This window comes from Plodia interpunctella, chromosome 4 (assembly GCF_027563975.2).
Source record: "Plodia interpunctella isolate USDA-ARS_2022_Savannah chromosome 4, ilPloInte3.2, whole genome shotgun sequence".
In the NCBI taxonomy this organism is placed as follows: domain Eukaryota; kingdom Metazoa; phylum Arthropoda; class Insecta; order Lepidoptera; family Pyralidae; genus Plodia; species Plodia interpunctella.
In genome coordinates, this window is record NC_071297.1 from 10,474,558 (window position 1) to 10,501,506 (window position 26,949).

The following is a 26,949-nucleotide window of genomic DNA, read 5'->3' on the forward strand; positions in this document are numbered from 1 at the left end:
GCTATTTTTAGATTCAGAGATTTAAAAAGAAATAACACAGCTGTGTGCTGTCAACTGTGACATTTGTATTGTTGTCAAATTTCGCTGATGATGTGATTTGTTTTGATTGAAACGATAAAAATAAAAATATTTACAATAAAATGGGCAAGATTTTCTTGGATCATATTGGAGGTAGCCGTCTGTTTTCCTGTGCAGCCTGCGATGTCAACCTCACCAGTCGTTCAGAGTTGATTAGCACGAGATTTACTGGAGCAACTGGTATGTAATGTACACGACATTCCATGCCTTTGTTCATACGTAGGACTATGTTGTGGTTGCCCTTAAAGTTGGCCCTAGTGAACTGATGTATGGTTTCGCGTGAACAGTAGTTGCTCGCGAGTCAGTCGATCCTAAGCTGATGAAACTGATGTATGTAGTTGTACTCGGGATAAGCTGATGTGAAGTTAACCCTTCATTATACAATTACGAAACCGTAGCCCTATCAATATGTCACATCCTTCTAGTATATGATATTTATAAGTGTAAGAGTGACTCAATATAATAGAATACGACTAAATAAAATTGCCGTAGTTTATATATTCCTTACATAATAAGGTCATCATCTATATAAAACTTGGAAATAAACAAGTCTGTTTTTATAAGATGTAAACAACCTTCACATTTCTCATTCGAACCTACACATTAAAAAATAACATTCTTATTATTTATTTATGGAATAATAAATAGGCAATAATAGACTTCTGCGATTATATCAAGCCGCATTGAGTTCTACAGTCAATTCACTTTATAAAATCACTTCACTGATCATTTTATTTTAGTTAAGTTTTTAATTTACCACAAGAGTAATTTTCTTAAAAGCCTATTTGAATTAATATTGCTGTAAAAACATGAAAAGATATGGTTACATTATATAAGACTTGTAAAAAAAAACTAACTTTACATAAGATAATACAGAATATGGTCCGCAGGTCGAGCATTCCTGTTCCATAAAGTCGTGAACCTTGTCTACTCCGAGGTGCAGGACCGCGTGATGCTGACTGGCCGCCACATGGTGCGCGACGTGTCCTGCAAAAACTGTGCTACCAAGCTGGGATGGGTCTACGAGTTTGCCACTGAGGAGAATCAAAGGTTTGATATAATCCTACAAATACCATGAATGTGAAAATTTTGACATCTGTCAAGTAAGGTTATTTTATTTATTTATTTATTTTATAACACACTAGCAGCTCATTAAGCTGATGCGTGCATGTCTTGAAGTTTGGAGATTTAATCCAATCTGTTCTTAAGGTTGTCTCATGTTGAAACATAGTGGGAAGATAGCTAGAGCACTATTTTTCTCTTGTTATGAATTTTTAAAGTACTACCTTGAGAGCTGATTCTCGTTTCGTCATTCATGAGGAATGACGTCAGCCAGGCGGCCGGTCGTATAGTAATTTTTTTCGCTTGCCCTGGGCGTTGGGGCGTCAGAGCCCTTCCGGATCGGCCGGCGGCGTAGGAACTGACGCTAAAATTGTTATCCTTACATATTATAAAACAAATTCCTGCGAGTACGAGAGATACCGCGTTTGTCTGTCTGTTCGCGATAAACTCAAAAATTAATGCACGGATTTTCATGCGGTTTTCACGAATAGATAGTGTGAAGGTTTAGGTGTATAATTCATTATGTTTTTACGCAAGCGAAGCCAAATCGAGCCGCTAGTATAATTAATGTTTGGTTTTGCAGATACAAAGAAGGGCGCGTCATCCTGGAACGGGCTTTAGTGACGGAGAGCGACGGCATCGAGGAAATACAAGTGAACAACGACGACTAATATACACATACATACACAAGTTTTTTTGTAATTATTTGCACACAGAGTAGAAAGGATCTATTTATAAGATACAGATAGAATCGGAAACAGTACCATGTCTTTATTAATTACGGGGTAGACTGAGCCGAGGGTTGCGAAACTACGCAATGATCGCGCATTCGCGTCGGCTTCTGTCCGCTTTCGCTGATAGTGTGGAGCTGGCATTGTTTCCAACTCGTAAGGAAATTATACAAATCTTCCTCAATTATTGTTAATTTAATTATTCCTACAATTTATTTTCCAATAATTAACGCCAGATTTCAGTAGGTACTTGAATGGTTTCCTAGTAGTTGACCTTGATTCTCTGTATATTTTTAAGTCATTTGATAAAATGATATAAAATGAATTTATGTATGAATTATATTGGAACTAAATCGGTGTTGACTAGTTTCATGTTATCTCATAAGTGTGCAATTAATATTATTAGTTTTACGCACTGTCTTAGTAAATTTATGGTAAAAAAACACGATATGACGTTAGTTATATAAATAATTAAAGGGTTTAATTGACAACATCGTATTAAGACTTTTTATTTTGGATTTCGAAAATATTGTTTTTTTTTTCATAGCTTTAAGTTTTGAACTTCAAAATTATTATGGTGAAATCGAAGCAACAAGGCATGGATATTTTTCTCATAGATACAAAATATTTTTGTACAATTCAAAATCAATTGAACATTTTCTCAATTCAACTCTTACTCTGCGAATTATACATTTGGGGCCTGTTTCAACGCTTGCTGATAAAGTATCAGTGTATGTCTTAAATTCAACATATAAAACAGCGCTAGATTGTGTTTCGGTCTAACTAGCCAGTCCTGATTTGTCTAGCAGTTAGTTTATATGTCAGATTACAATATATTTTAAAAGGAAGTGTGGAAACAGGCTCTTAATCTCTTAATCAATTCAAATATGGAATGTACTAAAATATGTACAATAATGATTTAACTGCACATCAGTGTAAGGTACAGTTAACAGCACATCAACCTACCCAAATTCGGTTCATGCAGGATAACTTGATGTGCTGTTGAGTGTACCACTTCGCGCAAATAACTTGCTGCCTTGCAACTATCAGTGAACCATTGAATCTTGAGGTTAAATAAATGTGATACATACCTATTCAAATGTTTTTAAATTTATGTGTCAAACATCAACCTAGGCTACCCATCGTCTGGCATTTCCTTAATGTGGGGACTGTGAAAGTACCAACATACATACAACCACATGTCGCGGTAACTGCTTTCTATCAGACGGACACTGTCACTTATCGTATTCCTATCTAATATACCTATATAACCCTATCTACCCATATATATAATTAGTACAGCCGAGGACATAGGTTACAAGGAAAAAATTACTCTTGCCGTAGGAATCGACTAGAAAAATAATACGGAAAATGAGTGAAACAAACAAGTAAATATCACATTTTATTTATTATTATATTTAACACAACATATATCTTTAGCAGATAACATAAAACGTCTCATTTTCCTTCATGCAACTCTAAGCTCAGCTTTACAAATTGGAATAAGTATAGTATACATAAAATGCCAACGTAAAATTTCGCCTTGTGGTACAATTGAGACGTCAAAATGGCGGTTTAATTAATTGATAAATTCCCATTATTTAATAAATTGTTAATTGATTGTTGTTGGTTAAATATAATTAAAAAAGTAAATAAGTACTATTTAATACACGGTAAAATGGCGTAACTTAAAGGAATTTAAAGTGTAAAATAGACTTCTGAAGTTTAAGTTCTTGAATATGAAGCCTAATTGGACATCTCAATTGCACATTCAGACTAATCCGTAGATAAACGGAATTATATTTTTGTCACAAGTATTTTTTATCAAGCACGCTCGAGTCATTGAGCTCAATTTTATAAAAAAAAAGTAAAGATCTTTTCACGTTCACTGCAGGCCTAAATGACACCTCAAAAGTATATTTTTAAAGTTCACCCCACAGAAATAACAATCATTCAAATGTGGAGTTTTAATTCTGATCTTGCTTATATCGATTTGCACAAATACATTTTTTCCGCTGTGAACGTGTTAGTGTTTAAGATCAATAATTACGTACATAATAATAACATTGCTCGACCATAGGCCTTATTTACAATTCCAAAAAGTAATTTCATCGGAATAATTTTTCAAAAATGGTCAAGTCTCTTTGAATAACTGTGAAGAGTGAAGGAAATGTATTTCCTAGTGTTTCTAGCCTAATGTCTTAAGGCTAGGCATAGGCCTCTTGTACAAAAAGTTATGTAGTCAAATAAAATCCCCAAAAGTGGAATTCGCCTACATCGCTCTTTATGTGTACGTAAAACTAGATTGTCACCTACGCATAAAAACAAAAATAAAAATAATAAAAAGAAATATCGCACCATCAGCCGTAACACGGCACCTTACATAGAAGCACCTCAATTTTGTATCTGACAAGAATAAAAGATGTAAAACATTTTTTAAATTCATTAAAATATATAGAATATAAAACATATGCAGTTTATAAAAAGTAAAATTGTTACATGCAATGCAAAAACAATGTTTATACAGCTAAATTCTTTGAAGATCTATATGTTGACGCAGATATTAATGTTTTTTAATAACTAAATAGCGGAGCCATTCTGTCTATTGTTTCACTCATTGTTTTCGGATGAAAATCTATATTGTTCATTTTAAAAATAATATTGACAAGTACGGATATCGTCAATAGTTTATGACGCCAGTTCACGAGAAATAACTCGCTTTAACGTCACTGTAGTACATGTATTTTTATTTATACGTTTAAGCATGTAGGAAATCATAATTGTTCATCATAATTAAACTTCTGTTTTTTTTTCTGCGTACATAACAATGTTTAATGTAGTACCTAACTACGATGGCAATTAAAAAAAGTTAAAAAAATGAACTACAAGGTTTGTATGAATTTTCAAATTCCTACACTATACCGACGATATACGATTGAACAAGTCTTAAGACGAGCCAATTCTGCAAACGTTGGCCGAAAAATAATCATCGAATATTTAATTATAGATTAAAAAAAAAAAATTGATGCAAAAATTTGACACATTTTCAGTGCTAGCCAAGAAATCCGCTGGCAAGTCGGTATTCCATTTTAACACACATTCTTTATTTTATGAGCTAATATTATAATCAAATTGAACTGCAAACATTCGCCAAAAGAATGAGTAACAAAAAATATTACATTCTGTTCAATTCAAACTCCCAATTCGAGATCACGTTGGTCATCTCTAGACCTCTTGTAGTACCAATTTAAAGCAATGATTTGAAATATCAGGTCTCCATTTAGTATCATAGCGCCAATCTCACAGGCGGCGAGTCGGTTTCTTTCCACCTTTCTAAGATTACAACATAATGAATGAAACCAATAAATATAATAAATCTTGTGCCAATACAAACTGCTGCCTGTGAGGCTCCCGCCTTATAATTATTAGTTTTAAACTACAAATAACTACCCACCATCAACATCAATATATTCAGCTCTTTTGTAAACTATAGTGTATTCGAATAAAATAATGTAAAATTTCATATGTTTGCAAAAATATTTAAAGAATCATAGGTCACTTAACCACGTTAATATAGTCTAAATATACATACTTAATAATATATTTTACAAAAATGTAACACTTCGAATAAAGTGATTGTATATTATTATAACAGGTAAACTTTTGACATCCTAAAATAATATTTAGAAAAGTTTCACTTACAAAAATTAAATAATTGCATAAAATAATACATGGTAGTTGATATACATTATGTGTCACAAAGATATTACATATATTATTTATTTTTTTAGAAATGATTTCATTATTATTAACATAATGCAGCCATGTTTAAATTACATAAAATAAAACACGGAGGATGCCAGATTTACTTATTTCCGTAACAGGAAAGCACTTAAAATATTAATAATGTGATGACACATTCTGTGTGACTTTATACACAAGGAATAAATATGAATTTAATACAAATATAGGTAGTGTTTTTTTAATTTCGCTGTATATACCCAGTAATCATAACTAAAAACAAATATTGTATGTCTTACTGAATCAATTTAAAAAGACTGTTATACTTTTAAAACGTCAGGGTAATAAAATTCCTTAAATTAGGTACAGTTAAAATTACCATCAGCGATAATGGTTTGAAAATCTACAAACTTGAATCCCTACTAATCTTTATAAAGCTTTCTTTCAATTCTGTAGGTGTGATTTATAAAAAGGGAACACCCCTGATTGTGGGCGAGTTTGGTGTTGGTTCTTTTCCCAAGCCGGTTAGTTGCTTCACCGCTTGGATGTACTCCAGCACGGCCATGTATATGAACTTGTACTGCGCCTCGTTCTGGACCATACCGGACCTCTGGTCGCGCACCATCTGCACCGTGCGGTGTATATCTATCTCGCAATCGAACCCCTCTTTCCTTATTTGGTCGAGAATCATGTCGATCACAATGAACGTACCGGTCCTGCCGATACCCGCGGAGCAATGTACGCACACCACGGCCTGCATCGGCGGCTCCGGCCCCGTCATGATCTGCTGCAGCCTGCTGTTGACGTCCAGCAGGATGTTCAACACCCGGCCGGGCTCCGAAGGCACCCCGTGGTCCGGCCAAGCCGTGAAATGAAAATGATATATTGTACGCTTCGCGTTCGGCTCGTCATTCTTCGTGACCGCGAACCGCCGCAACGTGTAGTCTTGCGTCGAAGACTCCGATTCGTTGTAAATTGAATATTTCTTCAGCACCTCAGTCTTGTTTAGATCGGGCCAGTACCGCTCGCATTTCACTTTGCCGCGCTCGATCTCCTTGGTCGTCATAATGATTATGCGGACGTCCTCTTGCCAGATCATGGACCAGAATTGATGAATGGTGGTCGAGAGGCAGCCCTGGGTTGCTATGTAAGTTTTGTTGTAGACGTTTTCGGCGACGAGACTCTCGACCTTAGCGGCCGCCTTCGGGATGGTGGTGTTGACGTAGTTGGGGTTGGAGCGCAGCACGCTGGGCTCGAACGGGGGCGCGGCGGGCCGCGGCGCGATCTCCTCCGCCACCACCACAGACTTGTCCTTGCTCCTGCCCGGTGGCGAGCCATTCTCGTTACTGCCGTTGCTACAATCCTGCGAGTCGGAATTACAATCGATGCTATCGCACCGAATGTAATTCGCGTTTATGTAGTCCGAACCCGGCGGAGCGTCGTGTGGTATATCTTTCAAGACGACCCTCGTATGATCGAAAGGGATAATGTTTTTGTATCTGTTTTTCCTAATATTTTCTGGTTTGGAACCCTCCATCCTGTCGAACTGGAAGTTCTCCATCATCTGCAGCGTCTCGAATTCCTCCCAGAAACCTTGTTTGTACGCCATACTTTCGATGGGACCTTCGTTTTCCTTTTGTAGTTGTTTTACTCTCGTATGGAAGTGGCGGACTTGTATTCTCGTGGCGTTGAACGGCTGGATAAGTCTAAGGACTTCGCCTGAAGTTTCTACCATGGGAAAGTTTCTGTAGTGCTCTATGAGACTGACGAGATCATTGAATTGCTTGCCGCCGCCGACGTCGTACTTGTTGTCCTGCCGCCGGATGATGACGTGCGTGACCCGGTCCCTGGTCCTCACGGACAGCACGAAGTCGCCCGGTTGCCGCTGAGACTCTCGGACGAGGAACGAGCCATTCTTTCCATTCTCGAGCATCATTTTCTCAGCTTCCTTGGCGGTAAGTTGCCCGTGATACCACCGCTCCGTGGTAGGGTCGGCGCAGTTTAGGGGCGTTTTTAATCTAATAACATTTCCGTTTTTCTCGCGCAGTTGGCCCTGATTGTCTATGTAGTATTGCACGAGTTCGGAGAGGGTCGCGAACTTCTCTCCTCCATATAGGTCGAGGAATTCGCCGTTGTTCTGTATCTTGATGTGCGTGACCTCGTCGCCGCGACGCACGGAGAGCGTGAAGTCCCCCTTGTTGCTCATGCTGGGCCGCGCCAAGAAGTACCCGTCCCTCCCGCACTCCATCAGAAGCTTCTCCGCGTCCACTCCGCTCAGCGACGGGTGGAACCATCTTCGCGTGATCATCTTACACTAACAAAAAGCACCGATACTTACACTACGACACTATCAGATTAATTTTCTTCTGTCTCGGTTTTCAAGGCTCCATGCATCTTCTCCAGTCATCTGAAATGAAGTACAAGTATTCTATAATTAACTACTGCGTACAAAACAACTGAATTTGAATGGTTTTACCTACAAGTGTATGTGTGTAGTGTAATATTTGTTTGTTTTCCGTAAATAACTTAGTTACGGTTTCTGAGAAACAAGAGATTTGAAGAGCAATAAGTCGGGAAACAATATAACAGTCGTCAAACAATACGGTACCTATTGTGAGGTATATCTCTATAGTAATTAAATATTGTTATTTATATAGTTGTATTGTAGTACACATAAACAGACACACGTCAACCTACTCAAGGACTTTGCATAAGGTTTTTAGTCATTAGGTATATTCTGTGGCATGAGTATAGCATATATATGTTAACAAATTCTTTATAATTTAAGTTTGTTGTGGTTTGATCTTTCTCTCATTATGATGAGAGAGAGATATTACAAAATCAAATCATTTATTCAGAAATTAGGCCTTCACAGGCACTTTTTCACGTCATATTCTAAATTAAATGATGTTTACCAAAGCTACAAACTACTAGCATTTCGGAATGATCACTGCTGAGAAGAAATGCCGAAAGAAACTAATTCAAACAGTGTTGGTCCCTATTATGCCAGAAGGGCTTTTTTAAATACAAATTCATGTATAATTTCTCAGTAACAGAAGGCAAATTATTATATTAATCCCTAATATGAATAATGCAAGCAAGACTCCTATGACTCGGTAATATATTATTTATCTAATTCCATAAAAGTCATACAAGAGTTTATAACTAAGTCATCAGAAAAAATATATATTATTTACCCCGTAACATATCTGGTGCAAAGATGCCTAACTCATGGCATTGTCATGCTGTATTGCGATGGCCATTCTCAGCACCAGATAACACTTGGAGCAGGGATCACCATTCCCCATCGCCCCACGCCTACTCCCAACAAACTACGGCCTCCACAGCAAAAAGTATATTGAGTCTCCACAGCTGTATATTTACATTTTATTTTTTGTGTTATTGAGTGACTGACAGACATGGCACAGCCGAAACTACTGGGCGTAGAAAGCTGAAATTTGGTGTGTAGGTTCCTAAGACAGTGTAGAGGAGCACAAAGAAAGAATTTCCTGAAATTTCCACAGGAATCAGATATTTGCTCATATACAAAGTTGTGGGCAAAAAGTTTAGCCAATTTAATATATATATAGGCAAAAATATTTACAAGACTATGACTGATAATTATACCACTTTCTGCTACTTTTATGAAATAGCTATTATATCCATATGCACAATAACATTTAAATTTGAAGAACTTTCAGTTCAAGTCAATTTGAAAACATACAAACTTAACAGTTTTCTTTTGTACTAAAATACAAATTCATCTAGTAAATATTTCTCTAGTCTATTATGGTTAATCACATCACTGTTAAGTATAGAAATTTATATAAAGTATATGGGGATTGGATAAAAAGTACTTATTCCAAAAATGTATGTATTGGTCAAGATGGACAAGTAGACCAGTCGCTGTTGGCATCATCTATTGTGTTTGTTTATCAGCGTGTATTTCTGTAACTATTTTTCTCATATATGGGTTTTAGTTCAACAATAGGCCTGCTGGAACAAGCTCAGTGGAATACTGAAAAGACACCCAATTTTTGTTAGGCTTTGGAAATGCACATGAATGAGCTACTACCTCTATTTTGTACTACTTTTTGATAAGTAGGTACCTATTTAGTAGCTGGCTATACCAATTATCATATTGAGATGTGTGTATGTATAAATATTTCAGAAACGATGTTTCTAAACAGATTCTAGCTACTTGTAAAAAATGTATACAATAATGTACCTGTAATGTATGAGTATGATACGAACCGAATGTACAATGCCACAAAGGGATCATAATTCCACGCTCGCTACACGACAGCAGCGAAATACAGTTGCAATTCTAAATATAGAATTATGAACTTACCTCATAAAGGCACCAATACAAGAAACAGTACACACTATTCCCTATAATATGAAATATAGGGATCGAACTACTGTTGCTATGCTGAGTGAAGATTTTTTTTGAAACTCCGTTTTCAAGGGCGTATTCACCAGTGCACTGACACAAAATGTACCTGAAGCTAAATATAGTGACCCAATTAAAAATAGACTGTGTTCAAGTAGCAAATAAACAAATTATATGTTACACAAAACAATTTATCACAAAAAGCTTAAAATTAACTTTATTCGTGAGAGCTCACGGTGTCACTCATGGATTTTACTCCTTTGCCAGTTTACTTTTCTGCTGTCAAGATGGCAGATATATTTTTTCATTTCTGAACGATTACAAGACATCAATTTACTCGGTTTCTAAACGAACGATGAAGGCATTTGTGCCACCCAGGTAGGTGGCGCTAACGTCGTTGAAGGCCAACACACTCTTGCCACAAAATAAATATTAGGTAGGAGTTATTCTAATCGCTTACGTTGTGTGAAATCATTCCTGCCTAACTCGGATTTCGATTGGCGTGTTATCTACATTCATACACGAAGGAATTGTTACCCTCTCCATGACCTCTGCTGAGTTCTTGATTTCGCATTAGGCATAAAATGAAAAAAAAAAAACTAAATTATTCAAGATTCAAGTTTATTCATTACATTAATATTAATTTTCTTCAATTCCCGACGAAGTTTTATTAGATTTGCCAAAATAACTTGACAGAACTTTCCTCACTGGCATTCTCTTACTAGGAGCGTTTGAACATTCTCCTCCTTGTTGACTAGGCGTCTTATGCCAGTGTTCAGCAAAACTTTGACGTCTGAAAACTTTCCCTAAGGATTGCCATTTTTGTTCAGGGGCCATCTCCTTCTCTTCAAATTTTTCTTTGCTGCCAGAAGGAAGATCACCCTGTAAAAGTATGTACTAATATGAGACCCTATTTACCACGTGCTAGGTACACAGCTAAAATAAATACACCTGGACCTCGCTGGTCACATATAAAGATACTGGAAAGAGCCGGCTATGCCAGTACGGTTAGTGGTTTCGTTCCGACACATGTCGATTGTCGCGATTTTTCCGTTGCTCTTGCATATTTTGCACACCGTACCAGGGGGTAATCGTAATCTGGAGTTAGTTTGACTGATTCGTACGTTATATTATTCCAGATACCCTCATAATATCTATAACACATTTTTTAAATATCCGGCCCGTCCCGGCTTCGCTCATGTAAAAACATAATAAATATACATCCAAATCTTCCTCTGAAATCACACTACTTATATATCTATTGGTGAAAATCGCATGAAAATTACACTTACAGACGTAGGATAAGTATCTTTATCCTTACATATTATAAATTACATTAATTTTAATATAACTTACGTCGTTGGATTTTGTTGATCGAAGCTGATGGCGAAAAAAATTAGTAATCGATTTTTTCCATGTCTTAGGATTTTTGAAAGAATTTAATTCTAAGCTACCAGTGCCTTCTGCGGGGATCTTCCTATTTTTCTTTGGACATGTGTCTCCTTTGGAAACGTTTTCTTTTGAAGCTGCTTCTCCTTCAGGGCATAGCATTTTGTTAATATTGAAAAATCTTCCGAACTTTCACATAAACGTTTTCAAAATTATTTTAAAATTTGTCAGTCATAATAATGACAGATGCAAACATAAAAAAGTAATGTCTAATTTGAAAAAGGAAATTAAACTTTTTCTACATTCATGTTCTTAAAACTAGAAAACTCTTTTTAATACCTGTGGCTGTATTGCTATGATGCTTTTGCTTTATGATTGATTTAATAAAAATATTACAGGATCGATTTCACGAACGAACGAAAGTTTCAAACATACGCGACGCGGGAAAATTTTAATCTGCATTTTGTAATAAAAATTTAGATTATTTCGTTTTAGTAATCCAGCAATACCCTAAATAAAAAAATGCAGGCAATAGCGACTCCTATGACCCAGGTAATGTATTGTCAAACGTTTCTCAGTGGTTGAAGTGTTAGATAATTATTAGACGGTAGTTGTTGTGTTACCTAATTTTTTTTTACAGGCTATGAAGGAATGGACGAAAATATTTCCAAAGACTATGACTGAAAATTATACCAGTTCTGTTACTTTTATGAAACAGCTAACGGTCGTAGCCGTAAGCACAATAACATATTTGAAGAATTTTCCAGATGATAGTTATACTCTTGAACATTTCGCTGGTCTAAAGCTTAGGATTTTGAAGAAAAAATGTAGGGACGAGTTTGCTGATTTTGTCAGTACGGCCCTAACGCAAGCTTTTGAGGCCTTCGATAAAAAATTTGTAAGTAAATCGACTATGTACAAGGGAATAGTAAGTGATAACACTCACACGCTCACTCACACTGGCTAGATATTATTATACTAGGGTTAAATACTAATTTAGTTTAATTAGAGCTAAATACTATTCATGTAGTCGAAGTTTGGTCCGATTAGTTCTAACTAATCACTAGAACTATCAGAGGTACGATATAAAATGTATACCTATCATCTGCTTTGATTTTGACTTCCAGCTACACCAATTAGCACTATGCTTCTACAAAGACGAATTCACAACGGACAATCTAGTGGAATATTACATCTTCGAGTATTCGTACAACAAGGATGGGGTGACCATGAATGTGCACTCCAAAAGCCGGGACAGCGCCAGGAAGACCAATAAGTTTTCGTTCGACAATGTTCGGGACAGAACAGTCCAGCTGATCCGCGCGTGCATGGTCATCATGCAGACAACACAGCAAAACCCTTTTGAATATTGTCACGTTAGCGTCCGGCTGTATTATAATGACGGTATGTATAAAAATAATTTACACAAGTACTTGTAAGTACTCATTAGAAAGCGCTACGAAAAGAATATAGCAGGTGTGGCGCGGCGCTCCAGTCGCTTACAACAACGTGGCCTAAATGTTATTGGTAGTTCCAAAAATTGCCACCGAACTTTATTTTTAAAATGTGTTTATAAAACTAACATTCCTTTTTTTAATTAAACATATTTATTACCGGCGTCAACTTACTTTTGTTTGAATCTTGAGATAATTATTTTGAGATTATTATTTACATAATTGTAGTAGTAGCAACAATGACATCGAAACTATTACCTGTCAGACATTATCGTCATTTTTCGTGTGGCTCATACAAGACAACGCGTTTTTTGCGTGCCCGGTTTTACTACCAATCTCTTCGCTCTGTATAGAGACAGAACATTTTGCTTTGTCTCATTTGGCTACCGTAGCTTGTTGTCTTCAAGTGTCCCTTGTTGTTATTACAAGACGCGCCCGAAGGCTACAATGTGTCGGGTTTCACGGCAGCCAGTCCCGACGACGACCACATCGGACAAACCCTGGAGCCGGCCATAAAGCTGGGCAGCGTGGAGACGCCCTTCCACAAGCTGATGGCCAGCTCCTACATCCGCGACACTCTGGGCGCCAGCCATGAGGCTATCGTAAGTATTGCAGCTCGCTTTCTCAGCTTGATGATGAGGTTTCCGATCGCTAACAAGTTTCTCATTGCAGAGCGAAGTGCGGGTTAGCATTTTCACTTCTCACTATCGAATCGATTCGACTTGTGACGCAGCGAACTAATGACATTGCAGTGTGGTTGTCGTTGCGTCACAATGGCGCAATGTGATTGGTTCGCTGTGTCTCATTTCGAATCGATTCGATGGTGAGAAGTGAAATGCTAACCGCACTTCGCCCACAGAACTATATTAGTTTCGATGGCAGCCGAAGGATTTGTAAGCTGCAAGCAAGCCACTGAAAATCCAATGGGTGGGAGCCATTGAGCATCAAAGTAGTAAAGTGTCAATAAGAGAAGAATTCCTACAACAACCGGGGTCAATGAGCGAAGCCTGCCTGGAAATCATTGGCGGTGCTCCGCTTCCTGAAGGTGTTCGCACTAACTATAAGTTCCCCAGGACTTGGCGGGAACTAAAAAAGGGAACAAACTCTCCCCAAAATAGAAAAAAAAAAACTTTATTTGATACTAGCTTTTGCCCGCGGCTTCGCCCGCGTGAATTTCATAGCAAATTATGATTCGAATTAGCATTTTTTATCATCTTTACTTCAATTTTCTGTTTCCCGCTGCGTGTCTCGTCCCGCAAACTTGTCCAATGCAACGCTTCCTGCTATGTAATGTAAAGCAGATATCCCGTACCGTTTCCTACATATTGTGCCATCATGTTTTTTGCAATTTTTTTAAATTCTTCATGGAATAAACTTAGTTACTAAGTATATTCCATGAATAGAAGTATAGAATTTTAAAAAAATATCCAATGTACAAATTTGGCCTTTCTTCAATTTTATTATATGTATTGATGATGATATGTATTGATTGATTATGATGATAACCATGTTACATGGACACAAATCATTACATCACTAATGCTTGTACCCAAACGGTCTCCGCTCAGCAAGTCGTGGCGTGAAAAAAACAATTTGGACAATCCACATAGATTATCATTTTGTTTGCAGCCATCTCAGAATGTACCAATGATGACGCAAAATGAAGATGACGATTTTGAAGGTAGGTTGTTAGAGATAATACATAGATTATTCTAAGTAGTGTTTATCGATCATTAGGTACTAACCACTGTAGATCGATAATCATAAAACATTATTTTTATTGTGCTAGTGACGTGCCTATTGCTTAGTAGCATAGTGCAGCTTAGTACCTATTATTTTACCTTGTGTGCTAACTATATCGTTAAGGTTGTGAAAAAATCGGTCACTCCATTCTCAGTTAGCATATATCTCGTGAATCCGCAGCATTAGAGCGCGAGTCGCAGGGGAGAGCGTGGAGTGTGCGCTGTCCCTGCAACAAGCGGGACGAGGACGGCCCAATGCTGACCTGTTTGTAAGTTTATTTTCCAATAGTTTTAATTTCTCGTGTTATATAGTAATAGCCTCTTATAATTGTCGTCGTGAGATTGGCCGGTCAACTAGACATTGCTAAATGCTTATTTTACGTTTGCCATTTTCATATTATATAAGAAATTAGCACGTAAAAAGTTATTGAAGAAATCATTTCTTGTTCTATGTTTATTTCTGGTGAAACTTTTCACTTATTTTAAAATGTGAGTTTTGTTTTTTAGTTTGATACGCAAGATACACCTCGTGGACGTAAATTTTCTTGAATTTATCACAATTCACAATTAATTGAAAAAACACAAAATAAAATGACTATAAAATATTTCGTAATACGTATTGATATCAATTTAATATTATAGTATTATTAAAAATTATTACATAAATATCCAAATTAAGAAAAAAATATTCGCAAAAATTCAGATTTAAGAAATAATTTTTTGAAATATAAATCGGTTCACTTTATCTTTTTTTTGCCGATAAAGCATTTTCTTTCTTTGACTAGTTACTGCAACACGCGTCAACACGCGGCGTGTTTCGGTCTGCGAGCTGAGCTCGCGCACGCGCACGCGCACGCGCACGCGCACGCGCACGCGCACTGCTGCGCCGCGTGTCACGAGCGCGGGCGCGGCGCCGCCACCGACCCGCAGCTGGCTGACCTCTCCGACAAGAAGAGAGAGGTGATCTACTGAGAAACCTGTGCTTCGAAGCGAGAAACATATCAATTGAAAACTAGAAAATATATTTCTCATCCATATGATGTTGCCACAATCACAAACCTCACAACTGTGTTTCTCGGCCATAAATATCATTTCTCACCAAAAAACGAATCAATTTCTCGCTTCGACACGACGGTTTCTCGCCTCTAAACATACTACAACACACTATGATCACAAACTAAAGTCTCGTCTCTTAATGTTTCTCGTTGCAAAGACAATATTTCCCGCAGTGTCTGTGTATATTCCGCCGCACGCTGATGTACCTGAGCACTGTGTCGGAGGTTCACGCGGACGACATCGCGAACAAGCTGGGCATCTCCAACCTCAACATGGCCAAGCTGATGCGCCTGCTCTACTTCCATGAGATTCTGATCGATGGTCCGGAGTGAGTTCATTATTTTATCTTCTATATTTACATAGAACACTTTCACGGACGCTCGACGAGAAACAATAGAACTTTAATTGTTATAACTGGGTACAGAAGTCGTGTATCCGTGTAAGTGTTAAGTACCATATGTAGTAATAATTAGTTAACTGGTTCTTTATTTCAATCATTAATTAAATATTTCAAAGTTGTACTTGTACACCACTGCGGTGTGAGATATATTTTTAAAACTTATATCAGAAAGCCTATTTATTGTTATAAATAAAATAAAATATTATACGCAACATGAATGTGTAAAAAAAAAACAAACGTTACGTAATATTCGAATAAAGAGTTGAATTACAAATTTTTTTTACCCAATATAGCGCGTCGGCACCGAAGAAGTTATCACGGGACAAGCTAAACGCTGTAATAGGTAAATACTTCCAAAACCCAGAAAACAACATCGTCGATCGTCTGTTAGCCGAAACCTTCGCCTCTCAGGAAAGTACTCCCGACCCAGTAGGAGACGTCCTCGAACCTTTAGAGAAAGTATCATTACAGAACGCCGACACTCTCGGCCGGGTTATAGACAACGTTTGTGTACCACCTGCCCGCCAAGATTCGACCTTATTGCAATACAGAGAAGCTGTATTATCGAACTATCAGAAAGACGATGACCTACCTCTAAGCGGTTCACATAATCCGGTGAAGGATATGGAGAATATTGGAAAGAAATTGGGCAAAAGGAAGGTAACTGATGAAATTGATAAGCCAAAGGGACGGAGATCTGCTAGTCTTAAAACTAAGAGAGCTAAAATTAGTTCGTAATTGGAATTTACCAGAAACTTATACGTTTTAGGTACTGATTAGTGATAAGATAATTTTCGTAAAATAATTTTGCATTTAATGTGTTATGTATAAAAGTTATTTCAGTTTACATAGCTGATTTACCGTATACATAAGAAAAAAGCAATACTAAATTTTGATTATATTCCAATGATTTGATTAGCATTAGTTAAAATCTACTTATTTTCGTTTGTTTTTGTTGATGAATTAAAATTTTCTGTTTTGGTATTTATTATTTTTATTATTTTCCTACTTATGTTTACATAGATCCTTTCAATCAAATAACGTTAGAAATCGTATAGGTTTGTTTAAGGTTAGGTATTCAGCCACGTCAATTTCGATTTAATTTTATCCAAATACAAATCAATAAATCTAATAACAACATATTTCACAAGCTCACATAGTATCCATTCATAAAATACACCATTTTATTATGGGCAAAGACAAAGAAAACTAAAGACAACGAGCTATCGTCGCCAAATGAGACAAAATATTTCCATACAAAGTCGCGGATTATCTTATACAACATGATGTGGGACAAAAGACACACTCCGTCCCCTTTTGTCTCGAGTATTTATTTCAAACATGCATTTCTCTTGTACGCATTTTCTCTTCTCGTGTCTCTTCTTAGAGAAAGGAAACTATGTCTACAGTATTTTTTTTTTCGTATACAGAGAAGAAAAATGACAGAGTGTTATATTTTTTGTCCTTTAATATGAAATGGATCGGGAAGTTGTATGGAAATTTTTTTATCTCTTATTTGGGTGCGCTAGCTAGTATTTAGCCTTGTCTTTGTGACGATGTTTATACTATTCTCTGTCTAAGTTTCCACCAAATGCTGCTTTCTGGCGTGATAAGATAGGATAATCCCTACTCTACAGTAACATCATCTGGTGTTAGTGGTGATATTGATAAAGTCCCCGAAGTTGAAGTACAGTCGACCCCAAAACTTGGGGTTCCCGCGCGGGTCCAGCTTGGGTGGGTGCGCCGGCGCAGCCGTGGCGTTGTACTGCGACAGAGACGAAGCCAGGCGTTGTAGGATTGAGGGCAAACTAGAAATAAATAATAAGAACATTTATGAAATGCTTGCTTGAAATAAGTTTATTCTGACTGAGCGACGCGAGAAATATTTTGCACGATCACGAGAAACCTACTGTACATATTTAAATGAAATGTACCCTTTATAGTAATCTAGTATCAAGAGGTATATATGCTTCCAATATTATGTAATCTGTGCTTCCAACCAACCACAAACTTTATTTATTTATTTATTCAAGGAGGTCTTACAGTCCAATTACAATGAAATGATTAAAAAATGAAAATATTACAGTTGCTGATAACAAGACTTCATCGATAAAAATTATTAATTTTTTTATTCAAAAATGTGCAGTCATGAAATTTAACCCTCTCCATGCCTTATCACACTCTGTCAATCTCCACTCTCCCACTTAGCGTGTGACGTAATTTAAGGACTCTTAATCAGTAGAAGACATGCTTTTCGGCAATTAAAACAATCTGATATCAATCTTCAATCCACACATATAAAACTTACTGACTGACTGACTGACACACAATGCACAGCCGAAACTTGATCGAAATTTGGTGTGTAGGACAGTGTAGGAGAGCACTAAGAAGGGATTGCCTGAAACCCCACTCCTTTCCCGATTTCCCACGGGAAACGAATTTTTACTCACATACGAAGTTGTGTGCAAAAGCTAGTGTTAGCATACAATACACTTAAGCGTAAGCAATGCTACTTGCCTGGCCGCCAAGTTATTCATCTCGCAAGGGTCTTGCTGCACGTTGAAGAGGCACGGCGCTTGCAGCGGCTGGCATTTCACTTTGGGAGCGCTATAGTCGCACTTCACCGTCGCCGCTTTACTGGATGTGAAGTTGAACATTACGTCACAAGGGAGTTAAGACGAGATATTTCTTGACGCAAAAATCTGTGTATATTTTATCACGTTTATTATTATTTTATTTAGCTACTAGACTTTGCCCGAGGCTTCGCTCCCGTGGGAATTTTGAGATAAAATATAGCCTATAGCAATCTCGGATAATGTACCTCTCTAATGGTGAAATATTTTTTGAAATCGGTTCGGTAGTTTCGGAGATTACCCGCCTCAAACATACAAACTTACAAACGCTTATCTCTTTATAATAATACGAAAGATAAGGTTTCACTGCTGAGCGAAAGCCTACCCTAATCCACTACTAATCCTTGTTCCCATCCCTTATCGAATTTATTTATTGAATAAATTATGCAAAACATTTACTGTTCTAATAGCTCAAACATCAACAGTGCGTGTGAACGCGTACTATTTTGCAGGCAAGGGCATAGAAAACCCAACGGGCATACAATATACAGCCTGTATTATGATTCTTCTGTAATTGGTGCAATAAGGAGCTGATCCATCTCACACTTACCGCATTTGGCCAACAGTGCCAGCACTCGGCATATATCCGAGGCCTTTTAGAGTTCTCCCTGCTGGAGAATCGAACACTTTGCTTATGTTGTATGACCCCTGGCGGCCATTTGGCCCGAACCACCCGTCCCAAGTGCCGTTGTAGTTCGTACCTACGGTGTTTTTTTTTGTTTTAATTGTACAAAATACAAGTAGTAAAGCACTATGGGCGAACTGAATGGTAGGTGAAAAAAAAGTTACACGACAGATAAATTAAAAACGTTTGGTCACCTGCGGATTGAGGAAATAAAAATATAAACTCAATTTTCGGGGGTTTTCGATAAATTTAAATACAATTTAAAAACATAATTACTAACACAGTAATTATGAGAAATACTTAATTACTTCTCATCCAAGTGTTTCCTCAGTTTCTTCCTCATCCGCAAAACATTGGATATTAAGCTGTAAGATTCATACTTTCTCTCGATCTGTCAATCATCTTTGCGTATTTGGAGCTGTGACGTCCCAAAGCCCAGGGATCGCGTAAAAAATAACCACTAAATTTTAAATATGAAAATGTTTATGCTGACGTCAAGGCTCTTTGGGAATGCTATGGTTTCCTATCAGCTATTAAGGCTAATCGCCTCGAACGACATCCATGGGAAGATATGAAGTGGTCCAATTCTAGGGCAGGACCACACGCCATTGTGTGCGGGTAACAGCACTAACAATTAGTAAATAACTAATATTACCCTGGATGAGCTTCCAGGGCCACACAGTGAGCGCGGCCAAGCCCCAGATGTCGTCAATGTTGTGCAGCACTTCTGTGCGGACAGAGTCCAGGTCTTTGGACAACGCTTCCCATTGGTCTACACCGTCTATGCTCCCCAGTTGCCTGGATGTGTCATTTTAAATCACGATTAAATTGGCTACTTACTATCGGGCACTTTTTTCTATGTTTTCCCCTACATATTTTGTTTTTGCCAAAAACATAAAATGTATTGAGCTTGTAAGACGGTAATGTGCTATGACGTCACGATTTTTGGAGTCAAAACGCATTCCTAATATATTTTAATGGGAACAATAAAATAGTAAACTACGTAATTAACAAAACTGATCAATGAAAGTTGCATTTGGTTATTAAAATACTTAATTAAGTACTTTTATATACAGCTACTGCTTTCGGACAGACATACATATACACGTTAAATTTATAACTATAGTAGTCCTTCTGATGTCGGAGATTCAAAATATACATACGTGACGTTTCCCCCAGCCGCACTGTACAAGGTGGGCAGCCAATCAGAAATGTCCATGAGCTGTGTGGCCACGTGACTTCTCTTCTGTAACAGGGGGCTGAATATCAGCCCCGCGGCGCGGACGCCGCCCTCCCAAAGGGTGTTTTTTACCTGAAGTAGAAGTAGAATTAGGTATATTATTAAAATTTTATCCTGCACTATGCTTTGTAGGTATCTACTAAAATGCAAATAAATACACTTCTGAGGCATTAATTAATACATTTCTCGACGCGAGAAATCAGGTTACCTTGAGAAATAGTTGAGAAGAATACAAAATATCGAACACCAATTGTTATGTAAATTACTAAACATAATTTAGTTCTTTGCTTCAAGTAAATATATTTATGAGCATTTTGTAAATGATCTGTAGCCCGCAGGTTTGCCCACGGCAGCCTTGGTATAACCCATGGAAATTAACTATACCTATTTCAAATATCATCAAAATCAGTCTAGCGGTTTTGCCATAGCAGACACAGATTTTCGCACTCATCATATTAGAATATCTGTGACTATGTTGTTAATCTCCTAGCTTCTAGTCTTTGTACAACGCGCCTTTCTGGCACAGTGTATTTTAGTCATTTCTGGTATATGTTTTAGCAAAAAATTATTTGATTTATCATCGAACTAACCGTCAGAAATAACAGAATAAGCAACTCCATACTTTCATACTAATTTATTTCTATTTTTGTTTGCAATAAATAAACTCAAAAACCGACACAGGATCGATTTTGATGAAAATCGGCACAGAGGAGACGAAAAGTTCAGGAGTGGCTTGTTTTTTATGGTTTTACCCGAGCGAAACCGCTAGTAATAAATAAATAAAAACAAATGACCCCTCTAAGCGGAAAGTTCGAAGCTGCATTGTCGTTGAATCCGGCCGCGGGGCCGCCGTTGTCGGAGCTGAACACGAGGACAGTGTTGTGCAACATGCTGTGTGTCTGCAGGGCTGCCAACACGCGGCCCACTGACTGGTCCAGCTTAGTTAGCACCCCTGAAGACATACATGGACCACTGTTTAATGAGATTCACATATTACGTAAGTACATATACATATTAAGCTTAATTAAACTATTTTATTTATCGAATTGAAATAAATTATTTGAAATATTTAATTAAACTCAATTCATAATTTAAGTTTAATTTGTTAAACTAGCTTTTGCACGCAGCTTCGCCCGCGGTAATTTCCCACGGGAACATTTATTTTTCCTGGATGAAAGGTCCCTATAAGGTACGGAGAAGTCTCCGTACTTTATGCTAACTACATGTATGCAAGATTTCAAGAAAATTGGTTGAGTAGATAGAGCGTGGAGACATAACAAACAAAGTTACTTTCTCTTTTACAATATTAGTTAGAATTAGTTTGGATTGAATTCAACTTAAGTTTAATAAAATTTAAAGTTTTCAATTCATACCAGCAAACTTCTGTCGCTGTCTATTCTGTATGTACGTAAACTTGTCGATGACGCTATCGGGCGCTCTTATCGGCTCGTAAGGGTTCCCACTATGCACGGCAGAGTGCGCCACCATCAAGAAAAGGGGATCGGTTTTATTATGCATTGAGATTATCTGTAACAAATATCTTTAATCTAGGAATACATACATAAAAAACTAATTTATCATCAATACTTTATTCCAAGTCGCCCTTAGGCATCTCATCACAAAATAATACCAATACTTGTTTATTCTTCTTTTGTAAGTCATCTTGTTAATTTAATACTTGAAAACATTTGAGGTTATAATTTAGAGAGAGAAATAGAATCTCACCTGAACTGCTTCGTCAGTGAAGATATCAGTTACATATTTGCCAAATAAATCATCGGATACCAACGCATCAGAATCTGGAAATAAAATTTTAATTTACAATAAAAAAAAAATTGCTGTACTCCAACTACTTAGTCAATCAGATACTTTTTTATGATGTCAAAAACAAAATTTTATTGTACCTTGTACGATAGTAATGTACTGTGACGTCACGGATTTTGGAGTTAAACGAAGCATTTCTAACGCACTTTATAGAACCTAAAACTAGTAAATCTTGTAATTAATAAAACTGATCAATTAAAGTGATATTTAAATAACATGTTTGATTACTTAAATACCTTCATATATTTTATTTTTTACCCATGGTTCAGAGAAAAAATGTCCTAGAATTTACACGTGGATCTAAACGGTGGAGCCAAGTGGAAGAACTGTCGACGAAAGGGCAAAAAAGTTTTGATGGTGGATGGAAGACATACCGCGTTTGAAGTCGAAGCCCCAAGTTCCTTGCTCAACGTTGGTGTGGTCATACATATCTATTTTACCAGTGATGAAACCTGTGTGCGTATCGAAACTGAAAACAAAAATATATATTTCTATAGGGGAGTGGAGAATATATACTTAATATCTATTATTATATATATTATACAAACCCGTTTGAATGCGGGACTTGATGAACGAGGGAAGATTTTTAATTTCTGTTCAACTAATTTTTCAAAGTCATATAAAATATTATATAATACCTTAATCTTAAAATACGATAGTCTAATAACAGTTCGACAGTAAATTTAAAACAAGTTCTAATATTACAAGCTTAGCTTTTCATCTTCAAAAAAGTTGAAAAAAAGATAAACGTTGTGCAGCTCTAACGTCAGTCAAGATTTCAAATCAAAATAGAAAAGTTAGATACGATTAACAGCACATTATGTACCCTCTGCTTTTTGGTAGGTATTCCTTCCTGTAGCTGCCAAGGTGCCATTTCCCTACCAGGTGTGTCTTGTACCCCAGTTCCTTCAGGTATTGCGGCAGCAACTTCTCTGACAGAGGGAGACCTCTGGCCTCCATTCCGTATAGAACGCCATGTTGCATACCTGTTGAATTAAGCACATCAAAATGGACAATGTGTAGACCAGAGGTAGACCTTGGTATAAAAATAGTCTGTTATTACAGGCTAGACTACGACAAAATACCTTAGGTCACAAAGTTGGCAACGTGACACCCCTAGTGTTGATGGCATCCTAAGGCCGCGGTGAAGTTTGTTGCGCCGCTTCTTAACCAGCACTTTGTAAGATTTATTTTATATTTTTATATATATTGTATTTTATATTGTAGACGTCAATAAGCGATCTAAATTAATCATCTTAATTTTATTAAAAATTAATTTGAATAAAGAATTTGTAACTGTCTTTTTTGACAGTTGATTGGAAGAGATACCACCGGACAGTGATTTTTTGTTTCCTATTTCTTATAGTATCGTTGAGTTAGTATCTCATAAGACAAGTATCGAACTTACTTACTCTTCATCTATGTGATTTGTTGGTTCCTGATATTTTTATTTATTTATTTAAAAAAAGGATAAAGAACAAAATAATATTCAATTTGTCATATAAACCTAGGTATTTACCAGTATGTATCGGGTATTTGCCAGTCATAAGCGCGGATCTGGACGGGGTACATATCGGTGACACGTAGTAGTTGTGGAGCGGCAGACCAGCGTACGCCAGGGCGTCGATGTTAGGCGTGGGGATCTGATTGGAGCCGTGGAACCCCACGTCATTCCAGCCCTGTAAAGTCCGCTTTTTCTCACGAGACTTAATAAACAATCTTTACAGTATTTAAAGCCGAAGTGTCTGTCTTAAAAAAAAGTATCGAAAATAAATTTAACGTTAGTTGAAATCTTGATTTATTTCTTGAAATAGTTTGAATGTATATGGCTTGACCGTTGATTCTATTTATCAACTTCAACACGTAATTATCATAATGTTCAACGACGTAATTATGAAGAAGTATGTTCAACGGTCGGTGACATAAACTGCATATTAATAAAGAAATCGTACTCAGTAAGGAATCAGAGTTGGGCTTTACCTGGAGATTTCATTAGTCTTTATTGAGAAACAGACAACCTTATCGAAACACGTTTTTGGTGAGATTTACGATATAGGATGGGTTGTCATAGCGGTTAACTCATTAGTTGTTTAAATCTGCCGGTGAGTATCTACATTTTGATAATTAACTGCAATTTTGTCAACGTGAGATGTCCAATTTGTATGTGTATTTAATATTAAAACTCGGTAATGTAAATGCGTTCACCCAGTTTAATATTAAACTTTATTTATTACATAACCTCACTATGAGTGCCCATGTCGTGGTCGTAATGGTGTATGAATATTATTAATTCTATGACAACAGCGTGCATGACACTTATGTCGTACCCGTGCAGATATAACACGGCTTTATCAATAGTCTTCGTCTGTTTAGCACGTTTAGCAATATAACTATGCCATAATTTTGTTGTCTATCAAGTTTAATGATTCTTGTGTATACAATGACTATATAGTATCTATAGCTACACACATGTATTAAGAACAAAAATAATGAAGTTTCATTTAGGCTTCCATCCGCTATCACCCCCATAGGAATGCGATTATTATTATTTTTCTAACTTAATTTTTTGTCTAAAATTTCATGTATATCTTTTCAAAAATTACGAAGTTCCATACAAACTTGCAACTCCTATTTAACTTCTGTAGGATTGCTATTATCAAAATGTGATTAATATTATATTTAATTATTTTTTACTAAATCGAAAATTTCATGTGTCTCACTTCAAAAATTACGAAAATTCGTACAAACTTGCAACCCCTATTTTACTCCCTTAGAAATTCCCAAAAACCCTTAGCGGATGTGTCCTAGTTACAATTTACAAATTTCATCTTTATTGGTTCAGTAGTTTTCGAGGTTTCGTGATGAGTGTTTGTCGCTTATAAATATATAGATTTAATCATAATTTAATATATCAATCAAAAGGATCGATAATATTGGATACAAGTACGGTGAAGTCTTGTAAGATATATAGAAGTCTTGTAAGAATAGTTTCCTCATCATATCGCGACAGTTGCAACTATGTAATTATTGTGTTAGGAAAACAAATAGGTACTTTACTAAAACGATTATAAGTATGTAGTACTGCAGAAAATACTTGCGCACGAATATTACGAACACTATAAAAATAATTCTGTAAATCATTCAAAAAAATATTATTTGTTCTCACCAAATCATCAGCAAGTATGTAGACGATATGAGGTCGATTTGACCCATCAGCCACAGAAAATGTCAACAATAACACAATAAACCACATCACTGCGCGCGCGCATGCGACAAGTGCGGGGTTATCTGAGCCGGTTCAAGCTCTCTAACGGTATCGAGCGATCGACTTTACAAAGTTTTGCGATCATATTTATCTAAACTACAATTGTAAATGTTTTTGTCTTCAATAAAAGGGTCTACATCAAACATTAAAGGAATTCCTCGATCGTTAAGGGTTAAAGTATACCGGTCAGTAGGCGACGGGTGTTTTTTTAGGTCAAAAACATTTCTTCCGGAATATTCTAAGCTCCAGATTAATTATATCTAATGTTATAAATGCGAAAGTAAGTTTGATTGTTACCTCTTCACCGCTCTTCATGCCTTATCTGCTCGACCAATCATCGTGAAATTGTGCATACATGTAGTTTGTAGTACGTGGAAAAAGTTGAATTATTATTTTTTTCATTTTACATTATCCAAATGTTGAATTTTTATAACGTATTTTCGTTTGATATAGAATTCTATCTAAAAATATTTGTGTGATAATTTTTTTTGTGAAATATGAACAAAACAATGTTTATAGTGAGCACTTGGTATTATTGTTAAGAACAAGGTTGAACAAAGGAGGACCCCAGCTCCATTGAAGCAGAGACGTCGCGAACACAAAATGACGCGTCACTCGTGACTTTGGTATTACTATATAATTAGCAGTTTTCGTATGTATAATATTTATCTATGGGTACATAAAAATCGTTTTTTCTCAGTCTTACTATGTCTTTTTTTATGATTTAACATCATTAAAATACTCATTTGGAAATTGCTTTCGTGATTAATTAATGTTTTGCTTTAGAATGTACGGGTTGATTTATTTTAAATAATATTCAAGAATAGGTAATATGAAATGAAGATTGTTTAATATGTTAGGACTAGTAAGAACAAAACGGACTTTCCGTAGTTAGTATATTATAGTATTTTGTATATTATAGTTTTTTGGATAAGAAAAACTTATTTATTTTTATCCAAAATAACTTAACTTTTGGATAAAAATAAATAACAATTTTACGAAATTTGATAAATTATCCTTATGTATTATAAAACAAAGTCCTCTGCTGTCTGTCTGTTCGCGATAAACTCAAAAACTACTGCACGGATTTTCTTACGGTTTACACCAATAGATAGTGTGGTTCCTGAGGTAGGTACAGGTGTATAAGTTATTATGTTTTTACCCGAGCGAAGCCGGGCGAGCAGCTAGTCTTCACTAAAAGCTTTTGGGTAAAATATATCGGTTTTTATTTAAGGAAAACTATATACAAGATATTTTAAAGATCTGGTTCACATTGTTGAAACTATAAATAAGCCATTAACACAATCGTAATTATA

At 36.5% G+C, this 26,949-nt stretch overlaps 4 protein-coding genes across 4 annotated transcripts; 2 read left to right on the forward strand and 2 right to left on the reverse strand.

Annotated features, from left to right (window-relative positions):
- Positions 1–20: 20 nt before the first annotated feature.
- Ype (Yippee) lies at positions 21–2,965 on the forward strand. Its single transcript, XM_053744547.1, has 3 exons — positions 21–258; positions 969–1,128; positions 1,724–2,965. The coding sequence occupies exons 1-3, from the start codon at positions 141–143 to the stop codon at positions 1,809–1,811; spliced, it is 366 nt and encodes a 121-aa protein (XP_053600522.1). The 5' UTR covers positions 21–140; the 3' UTR covers positions 1,812–2,965.
- Positions 2,966–4,771: 1,806 nt separating this feature from the next.
- On the reverse strand, positions 4,772–10,284 carry csw (corkscrew). The gene is made up of 2 exons (XM_053744539.2): positions 9,964–10,284; positions 4,772–8,019 (listed from the first exon to the last, which is right to left on the reverse strand). Exon 2 carries the CDS (start codon positions 7,918–7,920, stop codon positions 6,076–6,078), a length of 1,845 nt encoding a protein of 614 aa, XP_053600514.1. The 5' UTR covers positions 7,921–8,019; positions 9,964–10,284; the 3' UTR covers positions 4,772–6,075.
- Positions 10,285–11,492: 1,208 nt separating this feature from the next.
- Positions 11,493–16,954, forward strand: LOC128669408 (uncharacterized). Its single transcript, XM_053744225.2, has 9 exons — positions 11,493–11,946; positions 12,035–12,292; positions 12,522–12,798; positions 13,278–13,450; positions 14,478–14,529; positions 14,772–14,859; positions 15,376–15,550; positions 15,820–15,974; positions 16,340–16,954. The coding sequence occupies exons 1-9, from the start codon at positions 11,917–11,919 to the stop codon at positions 16,782–16,784; spliced, it is 1,653 nt and encodes a 550-aa protein (XP_053600200.1). The 5' UTR covers positions 11,493–11,916; the 3' UTR covers positions 16,785–16,954.
- A 37-nt stretch (positions 16,955–16,991) lies between these two features.
- On the reverse strand, positions 16,992–25,690 carry LOC128669409 (uncharacterized protein). Its single transcript, XM_053744226.1, has 12 exons — positions 25,535–25,690; positions 23,888–24,047; positions 23,195–23,354; positions 22,743–22,837; positions 22,270–22,343; positions 21,918–22,071; positions 21,339–21,496; positions 20,468–20,616; positions 19,960–20,102; positions 19,230–19,380; positions 18,564–18,683; positions 16,992–17,854 (listed from the first exon to the last, which is right to left on the reverse strand). The coding sequence occupies exons 1-12, from the start codon at positions 25,619–25,621 to the stop codon at positions 17,689–17,691; spliced, it is 1,617 nt and encodes a 538-aa protein (XP_053600201.1). The 5' UTR covers positions 25,622–25,690; the 3' UTR covers positions 16,992–17,688.
- Positions 25,691–26,949: the final 1,259 nt, after the last annotated feature.